Source organism: Aptenodytes forsteri, unplaced genomic scaffold, assembly GCF_000699145.1.
Source record: "Aptenodytes forsteri isolate BGI_AS27 unplaced genomic scaffold, ASM69914v1 Scaffold193, whole genome shotgun sequence".
NCBI classification, from domain to species: domain Eukaryota; kingdom Metazoa; phylum Chordata; class Aves; order Sphenisciformes; family Spheniscidae; genus Aptenodytes; species Aptenodytes forsteri.
Genome location: NW_008795405.1, coordinates 14,512,931 through 14,524,866, shown reverse-complemented (window position 1 = coordinate 14,524,866; position 11,936 = coordinate 14,512,931). Strand labels below are relative to the sequence as shown.

At 47.5% G+C, this 11,936-nt stretch overlaps 1 protein-coding gene across 1 annotated transcript in view; it reads left to right on the top strand.

Annotated features, from left to right (window-relative positions):
- The window catches only part of CCDC85C (coiled-coil domain containing 85C), a gene marked incomplete at its 5' end in the record, with an annotated part of 115,215 nt that overhangs the window by 61,534 nt on the left and 41,745 nt on the right, over nucleotides 1-11,936 (top strand). The window contains one exon of the mRNA XM_019472452.1: nucleotides 10,821-10,897. Within this exon, the coding sequence (XP_019327997.1) occupies nucleotides 10,821-10,897 (77 nt within the window). The remainder of the gene's footprint in view (nucleotides 1-10,820; nucleotides 10,898-11,936) is intronic.

The window sequence follows — 11,936 nt, the reverse complement described above, 5'->3', positions numbered from 1 at the left end:
ACAAGAAAGCTGGAGAGGGACTTTTTACAAGGGCATGTAGTGATAGGACAAGGGGTAATGGCTTTAAACTGAAAGAGGGTAAATTTAGATTAGCTATAAGGAAGAAATTCTTCACTATGAGGGTGATGAGGCACTGCAACAGGTTGCCCAGAGAAGTTGTGGGTGCCTCATCCCTGGAAGTGTTCAAGGCCAGGTTGGATGGGGCTTTGAGCAATCTGGTCTAGTGGAAGGTGTCCCTGTGCATGGCAGGGGGGTTGGAACTAGATGATCTTCAAGGTCCCTTCCAACCCAAACCATTCTGTGATTCTATGATTCTAATCTGCTTGTGAAAGCCGTCATCATGGCAATTCCACCACCTCCCAAGGCAATTTCTTCTAGCCCTTAAATATCCCTGTTATTAGAGAGCTTGCTTTTCCTGGGTGGACATGGAGAACAATTTATTCACTTCATCTTTTTTTGACAATCATTTACATATTTGAATCTGTTACTACATCTATGTTTGGTCTTTTCTTCGCCAGGCTAAACAATCTGGGTTCCTTCAAGCTCTCCTGCTAGATTATGCTTTCAGACTCTGATCCTCCTTATTTCTCTCCTGAATTCCTTCCAACTAGTCTGCATGAGTCTTGAAGCGTGATGCCTAAAACTGGACACAGATCCCTATTCAAGATCTTTAATAGCACCGATGAAGGAGGATTATTCCCCTGTTTACATACAGGGCTCTGCATCACAGTATGATCCCACACACTCCTTTTGTCCCAGCATGACACTGATTCGTGCCCAGTTTATGAACTGCAATAGCCCCCAAGATACTTTTTCACAGGACTTGTGTATGAGGAATCGAAGGATGCTGCCACAAAAGTTTAGGTTGACCTCAGCAGAGGCTTTGAGCATAGCACGCTGGCAATGGGCTTAGCCTTTGGTTGCTGTTGTAGAGACAGGGACAGCGGCTACCGCAGCGGTAGTCAAAGTCAGGTGGGAAAGGTTGGGTTTGGAGGTGGGAGGGAGGAATTATGTAACTGGATTGATACAGGTGGAAATGAGCGCGGCCCGTCCCCTTGGTTTCAGGGATTTTCCCCTGGGACCGTACCCTCTTGATGACTTCTGGAGGCTGCAGTGTTTGTCGAGGTGCCCCCAAAAGGAGGGCACAGAGCAAAGCAGGCTCCTCTTTCCAAAGCATCACCACCATCCCAAATGTTTTGAGTCATTTGTAGCCAGTGGAAAGCCACTAATCGGCTTCGGGGCTTTTTTTGACCGGGTCACGTGACCGTGCTACCAAGATTAAAGCAGCACGAGGAAGGAAAAGAGGCTTAAACAGCTGAGGGTGCCTGGCAGGTTATTTTAACCTTTTCGTAATCATTAAAGCTGCAGAATCCCATTAGTGGTGAGTGACTTGCAGCTCCGCTCCCCGAACGAGCGCTGGTAACACAACTTTCTGTTCACCTCTGTCTTCCCCTGAGGAAGAGTCTGGCACAACTGGCTCGTAGGGTCCGAACTTCAAGGGGAGGGTCCGGCCATGCCTTCCTGTGCGTTAACGAGTCCATCGCACCAACAAGAAGCAATCCATGGGTCTATCAAAAGCAGAGGATTTACCTCTTTGTATCTAAAATTAGACTCTCATGGAAGGTCCTGCTTAGGCCATACTGTGGTAGATCAGCCCTTGCCCATCTGTGGCAACAGTAGAGAGGTACAGGATAAGGAAGATTATAATGATCTCCTAATTCATTGCTTTGGCACTGGTCAACGGGCTGTGGCTTTACTCTGCTGGGATTGGCGACAGCGGAAGATCCTACACTGCTGCAGTGCAGCTCTGAAGCAAAGAAGCTTGGGAAGCAAAAGCTTTTTGGATGGAGCTACGTTGACTAAGGCATGAGGCAGTCAAACAAAGAGCCTCCAGTCTGTTGGTGTCACTCATCTTTTCCTCTCTTGCAAGTTTTCATGAGTGCAGCATCACATCCAGTAGTCAGTTTGATCTTCTCCTGTCCTTCCTCTGGCTTCTGCATCTTTTGTTGTCTCCCTTCATATCAATCAGTAAGCACTAATAGAGAAGTGCTGGTACCACACTGTCTGGAAGAGAGGATCACTCTGATCCACCTGCAATTTGAATGTTGTCCTACTTTCTCTGGAATTGTCCTTTCTGCGTTCAGGCCGTTCTTCACTGAGTACGTCTATGTGGTTGGTCAGCAAATGGCTTCTTAAAGAGGCCAAGGAAAACCTGAAATGTGCCCGGTGTCACTGAGCTGTGATGGGTGTTGCAGATATTGCAGGACCTGGAATTGATCCAGAGAGCACCTGCTCCCTCAGACAGTGCAGGCTTCCGTGTGCACAGGGCAAGAGCGCTGCAGCAGATATAAATCAGCTTTCCTCTGTTACACGTTGTACACCAGTCAAGACTGTCTGGCTGTGCGTGTCTTGGACATTAATATTTCTGTCACTGTGTTTACTTATTGCATCTAATTACAGTCAGTCCACTCTTGCTTGAAAGCTCGGGCTGAGACTGAAGCTCAAAAAACCCCCACACTGGTTGTTCTCAGAGCGATGCCCACAGTCAGGCATTAAAACACGACTTGTAAAAGAAACACAATCTTTTCCTCAGTTGTTTACTTTCAAAATCTCTGGAGGATAGAAGGAAAGATTTCCCCAGGAAACCTGGACAAACAGTAGTGACTAATAATCAGGGCTGAGCCGGTCTGTCATGCAGGCAGCACATTGGGTGGGGAGTGCATCTGAGCAATCCGGTGAAGGTGCCATCCTCTGCAAGCAGGCTTACAAGGAGAGCTGTGGAAAGCCCTGGAGAGCTGCAGCAGCACTGTCTGTCCTTGCCCACTCCCAGCAGCAGAAGAGCAGCTATGGGTTGTCCCCCTCAGGAGAGGGGAGGCGTGGTGTCAGAGTACAGGACTGGGAGGTGTTTTATCACCTTCCCATTAAGCAGGTTTTATGGGTTGAGTGGGTTAGACATCCTCGGATGCAAGCGATCTCCAGTGGTTCCCGCTGTGCTATGCCGTGATAAAAGGATGGCCCCTGCAAAGATTGTAATGTAAAGGTCACCCAAGCAAGGAAGGAGAAACTGGTGGCCACTTTCTGATGCAACGAGGCAGCTCTCTCCTGGCTGCGCTGCAGTACACAGGCACACGCTCCTCCTTCCCTATCAGCTGCCTCCTAATGAAATCCCGATAAGATATCAGAAGCTCTTGAGCTCCTGTTGACAGTCGTCGCGGGCAGATGTTTTGCTGTGCACGGAGATGATGTCATGGCTGGAAGTTGCAGTAGTGAGCTGTAAAAGCCGAAGTCAGGAGAGGCCTTATCAGACTGTTACAGACCGACTTGAGGCTGCTAAGCTCCCAGACAGGCCTAATGAACTGGAACTGAGTCGGGAACGTGCAGTCTTGAAAAACTTCAGAGCTCGTAGTTACAGGCTTGCTATGAAATGTTGATTAAATAGCTGCAGTGGCATATGTCCTATCCTGCCAGAGCAGCGCTTTGCAGCAACACAACTGCACACGTGCGTAGCCACCGGCTTGTGAGAGTTAAAATAAATGTGTATTAGTCTTGAGACCAGATTTCTTTGTTATTTGTGATTGGACTGACAATGCACTTCTCTGTTGGTTTGACTAGTATTTGAATAGTTATTCCATAACAGAGCCATCACCTGCACCTTAAAAATGAGGCCTGATCTTACCAGTCTTATTCAGACAGACGTTATCATGGGTGGCTTTGAATGCTCCACATGGGCCTTTTATTTATTTAGCATAGTCTAAGGCAGTGTCCGTTCAGTAAAAGTGTGCTGTAGCACTTCAGCTGTGGAAATAATCAAGATTTGGCCTTAGTTCTGTTTTTGTTAAGTGCTCTCCTGCTACCTCTTTAACGCTGCCTGGCAGAGTGTGGAGGAAGATGCTCCCTCCCTGAATGAGGTGGTGGGGTGAGAGGTAGAGCATGCTGGTATGGTTTGCTGGTATGGTTTGCTTGCAGAATATCTTGCAAAGCTGCAAAAGGCTGGAAGCTTCTGCTGCCATAGACCTTGTTGTTGCGTATTCTCTTACCACGTCCCAAGGGAGACCCCAAATTGCACCCAGGCTCCTACTGGAGAGGCATGGGGATTGGGGTTAGCAGAGCGTGGTATTTTGGACCTGAGAGAAGAGAAGGAGGTCTATGTCGGTGAGCTTCTTCATCTCACTGCTGGAATACTTCATTTGGCTTTTACCTGCCTTTAGTCTGCAGACCTGCCCTCCCATCCACTCGCATGCTTTCCCATCTGCGTTTAGTGATATTTTCAGAGGGGACTAGCTGGGTTGGAGCCTGGGTGCCACTTCTACTCAGGCTGGAGTGCTGCCTTTGTTCAGTGGGGACAAGGGCTAATGTGGGGACAGGGGCCAAGTCCCTCGGACACTGGCAGCATCCTCCAGGTGCTGGAAGAAGTGGCTTCTCCCTGAGTCCATGTGAGAGTCACTGCAGAGCTGAGTGTGCCAAGGTGAACTAAGGAGCATGCCCCAAAAGCCCTGGTGGTGCCGTAGCAGAGGGCAGCACCTGCAAAACTAAAGTAAAGCGGTGGCTTTGTGGTGTCCCTGCTCACATTTGAGCCATCCGCTGAGTTAAGCCTGACGTGAAAACTTGCCTTGTGCACCAGTCCAAAACAGGACATTGGGAATAGGGTTTGCTGGTAAGAACAGAAAGATGGGGGCTGCCTAGGAGAAAGCAAGGGTGGTGGGTTTGTCCACCTCTCTCAGTAATTTCCTTTAATGACAATATATAAAGAGATAGGAGTTTCATCTGCTTCCTAGCTGCTCTGAAAGAGCCCTTTGCCTTAATAAATCAGCTTCTTTACAAGATGTAACTGCTGGCCCATTTTTCAGCCTGCTTGTCTGTGTCAAGAAGCAAAACCAGCAGAGCAATACGAATCTGAAATATGGTGCTGAAGAGCAGAGGTGTGATAACGAAACTGCCGACAAACAGCAAAATGTTTTATTGAGCACAGGTGAAGGTCTTTTTATGAGATGATCTTTGGTGGAAGGGGAGGAAGCGAAAATGTCAGCATCCCATCACGCAAAGGAGAAGGCGGCAGCTGGCCGCAAGGTGCAAACCTGGCAGAGCATCACTCCTTCCTGCGTCTTTCCTCCTTGGGTTTGGATTTGGGAGAATCCCTTTAGGGTTGCTGTTTTTTACGAGGGGAGGAAGAGCCTTGTTTGCAGGACATTGACAAAATATAACTGTGCTTTACTGTCTTAACTCATACTTAGTAAAAGTAGCTCCTGGGGAGAAAACGCAGCGGGAGGCAGTGGGTGCCCAGCCTCGCTGCTGGGGGTGTGGGGCACCTCCGTGGTGCACGCAGGGACAGTGCTGGAGTGGGGCACCATGGTCCTGATCTGCCGGCCAGCACCCCAGCTGGACACTGCGTAACCCCCTCTTTGTAGCAGACATTGAAAAGACAAATCAAACCCCAGTGTGATGCCGTGGAAGAGAACTAAGGCACCTCTGTTGGCTCAAGTCTGCTCGTGCTGGGTTGTTCCGTATTGCCCAGGCCGGGTGTAGGCACCATCCCGCTGTGAGTGAGTCCCATCAGAGGGCTCTCCACAGCTTCCTCATCTCACAGACACCTGCATTAACCTTTTCTTGCATCTGCTGTGAACTGCCCTAAGTAAAGGGATTGCATTTTTTTCTTATATTCATTTAAGTGCTAAGGTCTCATTATGAAAAGGTCTTAAATAAAAGCGTCTCGATCCCAACCATGTAGCTACCATGCAGACTTCTGCTCTGTGTACTCATGGTTTGGAGAAATGGCATACAAGGAAATAAAAACATTTCTTTTGCTACTGTCAAAATAGATGTATAATTCATTGTATTTAACCCTCTGACAGATTCCTCTGAAATCTCAGATGAGGATTGGAAAGGCTCCAGTGTCTCCAAGTGTCTTTTAAAATGACACTGTTCTGTGCTCTGCAGGCTGAGAGATTGTTTTGATTGTTAAAATAGTTTCTAATTTATGTTTTTAAAAAGCTTCAGGAGCCAGCTGTTCCCTGCTCTCTCAGAGGCCATTGAGTTAAAACAAGGTAGAGTGATTTGTCTTGCCTCAATTTAGCTGTAATGAGTATTAAGTGGTTTATCTATGTGGAGGAAAGTTACTCAGCTAGATTACATCCAAGTTGAATTACACCCCGTTCCAGATGGAGTATATTTTTTAAGACAGTAAATCTTGAGGAGGGTGGATAATAACAGTAACGCTCCTTCCTGGGCTGGAATGTGACTCTTCTACCTCTCGTGGAGATAATGTGCGGAGCTACATCCAATTAGTTTTTCAAAGGCTTTGTAAAGAAACGGGGCTTCAGGTTTTACGGCTCTGTGAAAATTTAGCTTGAAGCATTTACATTGTACAAGTAAGCGATGGCTGATGGTGATTATGGTTTTCATCTGGTTTGCTGTTGCGGGTAGCAGCCTGGCAGGGCATGACACCGTCTCTCTCCCCGACCTCCTCTTCTGCACCAAGTGTGATGGCTGCGACAGGGAGGGTGTTGGGTGGGAGGTGAGATGTTTTGATGGGAAATTCCTTCCTTCTGGTGTCATCTGGTCCACTAAGGCACCCATTGCTCATGCACCTGGTGCTTGTGGCTGCGAGGAGTAACTGGAGGAGGACGTTGGCCCCACTGGCATCCCAAGCGGCAGCAAGTGCCAGAGCATTCTCCCAAAAACCTTATCCTTGACCATGTGGCCTTGACCACCATCCTTGTCTGCTTCCCTGGTACTGTACCTCCCCTTCACTGTGCCACAATTCTACAGAGCCAAGCGGCGTGGTTGTCCAGCCAGGGTAGGACGAAGTGTCGGGTCACTGGTGAGGCACCAGCAGGTGTGGGTGGACTCGAAGTTGGTGCCACGAGGTGGTGGCCCAGGCAGGTGTACCGGGGGTGCACCCCAGCACCCAGGTCTGGGAGCCGCTCGTTCCACTGAGGAGAAGGCATTTGGGCTGATGGAGGTGGAACATTCCTCACAGCTGGCAGCAGGCTTTGACAAGGCGATGGGGACCGTTCGTTTAATTTCTAATGAAGGGGATGAGGGGGTCCAAGCTGTCAGTGATCCAGCTCTACCACCTCTCTTGGGTGGGTCAGCGAGGCTGTCCTCGCCCCATGGCTCTGGGGGAGGCAGGGGAGGAGGGAAACTCACTGATAAGGGGAAGGTCAGAGGCAGAAAAATGTTGGGAATGTGTTTCTTGATCTAACGTGGGAGAGACCCAGCCTGGGGTTTTGCTGCTCAGCCCGGCAGTGTTACTGCCTGCTGTCGTGAGAGTTATGGGATTTTTTAAACTGAGATCAAGATGCAGATGGCTCAGCTGGCACCTACCTCAACACAGGCAGGTCCAGAAGATGGAGACGGTTCATCTTTGAGGGCACAGTGAGGATGGTGACGGCTCTGAGCACTGTTTCTCAGCCTTTGCCTGAGATGGAGCATCTCCTGCTCACAAAACAGCTCATTTGCTTTTTTTCTTCTTTTTTCCATATATTTTATGTTGCTGAGATGAGATTTTGGACATGGTTTGAACGGTGGTGTTTGAAGAATTCTAGCAAATCTCAGAACTACCTTTCAAGGCTGGAGGTAGCTGTGGCGTGCATTGGCTCCTGGGGATGTAGGGGTTGCCTTCCCAAGGAGTACCCTTTTTTTGCAAGGGATATGAAACCAATGAGGAAATAATTCTCTCCCCATTTCCTTTTCTTTGGCAGCCATGCTCAAGTTTTTCCATCAACCAGCCAGTCCTTGTAGTATCCAGGGCCTGAACACAACAGCTTCTGTGTCACCATTCAACCACTTAACCTTAATCTCCTGTAGCTGTTAGCAGTGCTGGAATCTGCCACAAACACATGTTGAAGAGGTTGCTCATGAGGTTCAGGCTGTCAGCCTCCACCTTGGGTAACTTCCCGCTGTGCTTGAACGCAGAGCTGCTGGAGAGGACCTCCTGCAGTTTCTCTGCCCTTTGTGGGTGCGGGACTGGGAAAAAGGGCTTGTCTGCATCAGAAATAGTTCCCATAAGCTTTTTTTTTTGGTTGGTGTTCTTTGCACATGACGTGGTGTGGTGGTCCACAATATAAACACTTAGTGGTGATAAGAGAGTACAAAGGTGAGGGGGGGCACTGTGTATAGCAGGCTCCCTGCTGCTTGGGAAACAGGCTTGGACTGCTAACAGGCAACAGGCTTAGTGAGTAACTGTGGTTCTTGTGGAGCCTGTGTCTGTTACTGGCATTACATCGAGATCTGCTTTAGCATTATCTGGCATTTTTACACTTGTTTATGCAAGTGTTGCTGTCTGTGCAATTTATGTATGCAGGGACTGTGCTTGGTCCAGAGGCGTATCTCTGATTCCCAGGCAGGTGTGGACTGAGCCTCTCCTTTGACACCGCTTTGAATCCTTCCTTGAAGCTGCTTTGAATGCCCCGATACTTTGAGATAAAAATCAGGACCTGCTGTATCAGGATCACTGTATTCATTGTGTAGAAGCACTCAGCTCTGCTGCTGCCCTGGCAGCATGAGGCTACCAGTGAAGCTGGAGGGCAGGCGGGGAAGGACACCTTATCTGACCAGATCTACCTGTGGAGGCTGTTGTATTCAGCACAGGAGTGAAAATGGTGGAGTCTCTGGTTGTCCTCAGACAGAGCTGGAGACTGTTCCGAGAACTGTTTAGCCAAATGGGTATTACTGGACTGAATTTAGGGGTAAGTTAAGGAAGTGTGGTGGTTTGGGGCACAGAGGGAGGTCAGACCAAAGGGTCCGTGGTCCTCCTGGCTTTGTATTTAAGAATCTCAAACTCCCCTCTCACCCTGCTGGAGGACAGGTTCATTACTAATTCAGGAAGTTGTTCAAGCTGATGCTGAAATCTTGTTGACTTAAGCACCGATCTTCTGCAGCATTATACTCGCTACCTTTTGATATGCATGACTAAATTCATGACGCTGTTGGCACAAGGCCTTTGCGGGGAAGGTCCTATGGATTGATCCTATAACCTACTTGGTTTGCCCTCTTTTCCTCTGACCTGGAGACTCCTCCCACGTTGGGGTGGTTGTTGGGCAGAGAGAGTTTGTGAACCCTGCAGCTGAAGGTGATATTGCTGTGAACCTCCCCACCGCTTAAACAGTTCACTGAACTTACATAGCTTCCTACGGTGTCGTCTTAACCTTTTTCATGAGGACTTGTTTGGACTTCCCAGGTTTGGACAAAGCACAATCCAAACAAAAAAGTGAGCATGTTTCCTCTGAGAGTGTTTGTGCTTTAGATGGGCACTTGACTCCGATCCGTCCCGCTGTTCCTTTATGTGCGGTTTGGCACTTGTCTATGGCAACACTTTTTCAAGCATATTCCAATTTTTCTCTTGAATGGTCAAAGCACTCTCAGTGATTAGCTGTAGCTTGCATGCTAGCTCTTCTGCAAAACTGCCCCCAGAGTGGCCAAGAAACGGCATTTGGGCTTGTGCCGAGTGCATTCGGCAGCTACAGGCAAAGGCAAAGATAAGCTGTTTAGCGCAGAGCCAGCCTAAACCTTACACGTGTGCATGGGCGTGTGTTTGTGTGCGCGGAGATGCAGCCAGTGGTGCCTGCTAACCATCATGGGGCTGATCCTAAAAGGTGCTGGCAGTCGGCAATGTGCACCGCCTGGCATCGGTGCGGTTGCGTTAATGCCCGGTTCCTCACCGATTCACGCTCGGTGGGAGGTCCGGTGGTTGAACAGTGGCTTTTGCAGTCATGCCATAATAAATGAAGTGAGGTAAAACATAATTCCATTCTGCAGAGCCCTTTTAGCAGTGCGGAAAATGTTTGGATTTTTTCATCTGCTTAAGCTGCAAAACTCTTTTCCTCCTGCTGTAACAACTCACAGCCTCTGCCACCAAAATTACAAGTGGAGGAGAAATTTTGCAAACATCCAGATGGATGGAAGGAACTATTGCAAACTGCTAAGCTATAATGAAAAAGGAGAAAAGGTTTCCCCAGGTTCCTTTATTTTCTTCCCTGTGAAGTTTGCAAATGTGTTGCTTCAAAGCACATTTCAAAACAAAAACCAGATGTTTTGGAGAGCAGTAAGCCACCCACAGAGCTGTCCGGCAAGTTATCTTCTACACCAAGTCACCCTATCTGGTGATGCTGTCTTACTGCAATGGTAAACTGGCCATTACATTCCTTCAGGTTGAATATTACCATTTTATGTGAGGTTATTCTGTATTTTATTGTCCTGGTATTTTTTCTGTTTAGTGTCACGTGCTCCCACCAGACAAAACAGATGTCCGGGGTAGGCACTTGCTGTGCACGTCAGGCTGTGTGCATGCTGCAGCTCTGTGGCCTTGCTGTATACACTTCTTCCCCTTTTACAGCACTGGCAGTTGTGGCAGTGACCTCCTTGTAGAGCTGTGCCAGCGGCTTATTTTTGTGAGTTTTTCAGGTGTTTTTGAAAGAAAAAGGCACGTGTGTGGAGGGCTTGTTTATTCAAACGTAAAAGGAAACATCTTGTTCTGTTGTTGAGTATTTTGGTGCGTTTTAGATGAATGAGAATGGCTTTCAAAGCTAGGAAATTACTTTTATAAAATTATGAAACACAGTATTTCAACTTCACTTTCCTTCTGTACCCCCCAACCTGGTTGCACTGATATGGATTCACAGGAGATATTGCTGTTGCTGAATCTCAGCTTTTTAGTGAAGAAAGCTTTTGTCGGAATCCCCTCCTCACCCTATACACTTGCGGTTTTATTCATTAGGTCTTTCCTAAATTCACCTTCCAGGGAGGGGGAAAACGTATCGCTGTCTGACAGTACTTGCCTGTAACACAAGAAGCTTAAACATATTTTTTCTCTTTTCCTAAAGATTCGTCTTCCAACTATATCAGGCAACTTGAAACAAAAGTGAAACTGCTGGAGGATGACAACAAGCTTCTTTCCCAGGTAGGTTTTTTATTGCCTAATAGATATTCATGTGGCTCGGTTCTCCTGTTTCTGTATAGTTGTGTCTGACTGCCCACTTGAATGCACAAGGGATTTCAGTGGACCAGGGGAAGAGCATAATGGTCTTTTCATATCAACCCCCCACTGATAGAATTGGGTCTCCTTTTGTTAAAAAAAAAAAGAGAGGGAAAAAAAAGAGAGGGGGAAAAAAGTATACCCTCTGTTAGTGTCCGTGTGTGTTTTGGAGATGCATTAACGCCTCCCTGCAGAACACCTTGATCCACTGCTGCTCTCAGGGATGCTGCGAGGGTCTGGCGCTGCCTGTGCCCTTGCTGTAGGATTTTGTCTTGCTTGCCCATTTACATTGACTTTTGTCTTGTTGAAAGAGGAGGCTGTACTCAAAGGACAGCCTGGGGAATAGTTTTGTGCAGTGCTGGCTCCCAGCTTTTATTTGAGTTCTTGCTTAAAACCAAACAGACCTCTTTAAAACTGGCACTTTTTACTTGCATCTGCCCTTCAAAGTCTACTCCACGTGCCACTGGGCTTTTGATCACTCCTGGTACTTACCTATCTGTATATAGGAATGTCAAGCAGCAGGAGAAAACAGTCATTCTGTCTGGTATGTCCCCTGGATCCCCCGTAAAACACAGCACTTGGTGTAAACAGGGGCAGCTTTGCTGAAATCAGTGAAACACTGTCTATTTAAACCATTGGAAGAGTTACCCTTTTTCTCTTGTTCTTTGCATCCTTTCACTGTTGGACTGTTCTACCTCCCTGGCATTTTAAAGGTTTTTTTCTATACTTTGCTTCTTACTTCAAGCACTGAGTTTCACAGTCATATTGTTCCAGATTCTTTCCAATTATAAGGACTGGAAGTAAAAAAACCCTCCTAATTATTATTATTTTTTTTAAATACCTTTTTGCCAGTTTATGTTGTGCTGTTCTTGCATTTCTCCAAGTCTGAAAATAGGCTGCTTCAGGATCACGTTTCTAAAACATTCCTGTTTAAAAAAAAAAAAATTGAAAAGACGGCTCTGTG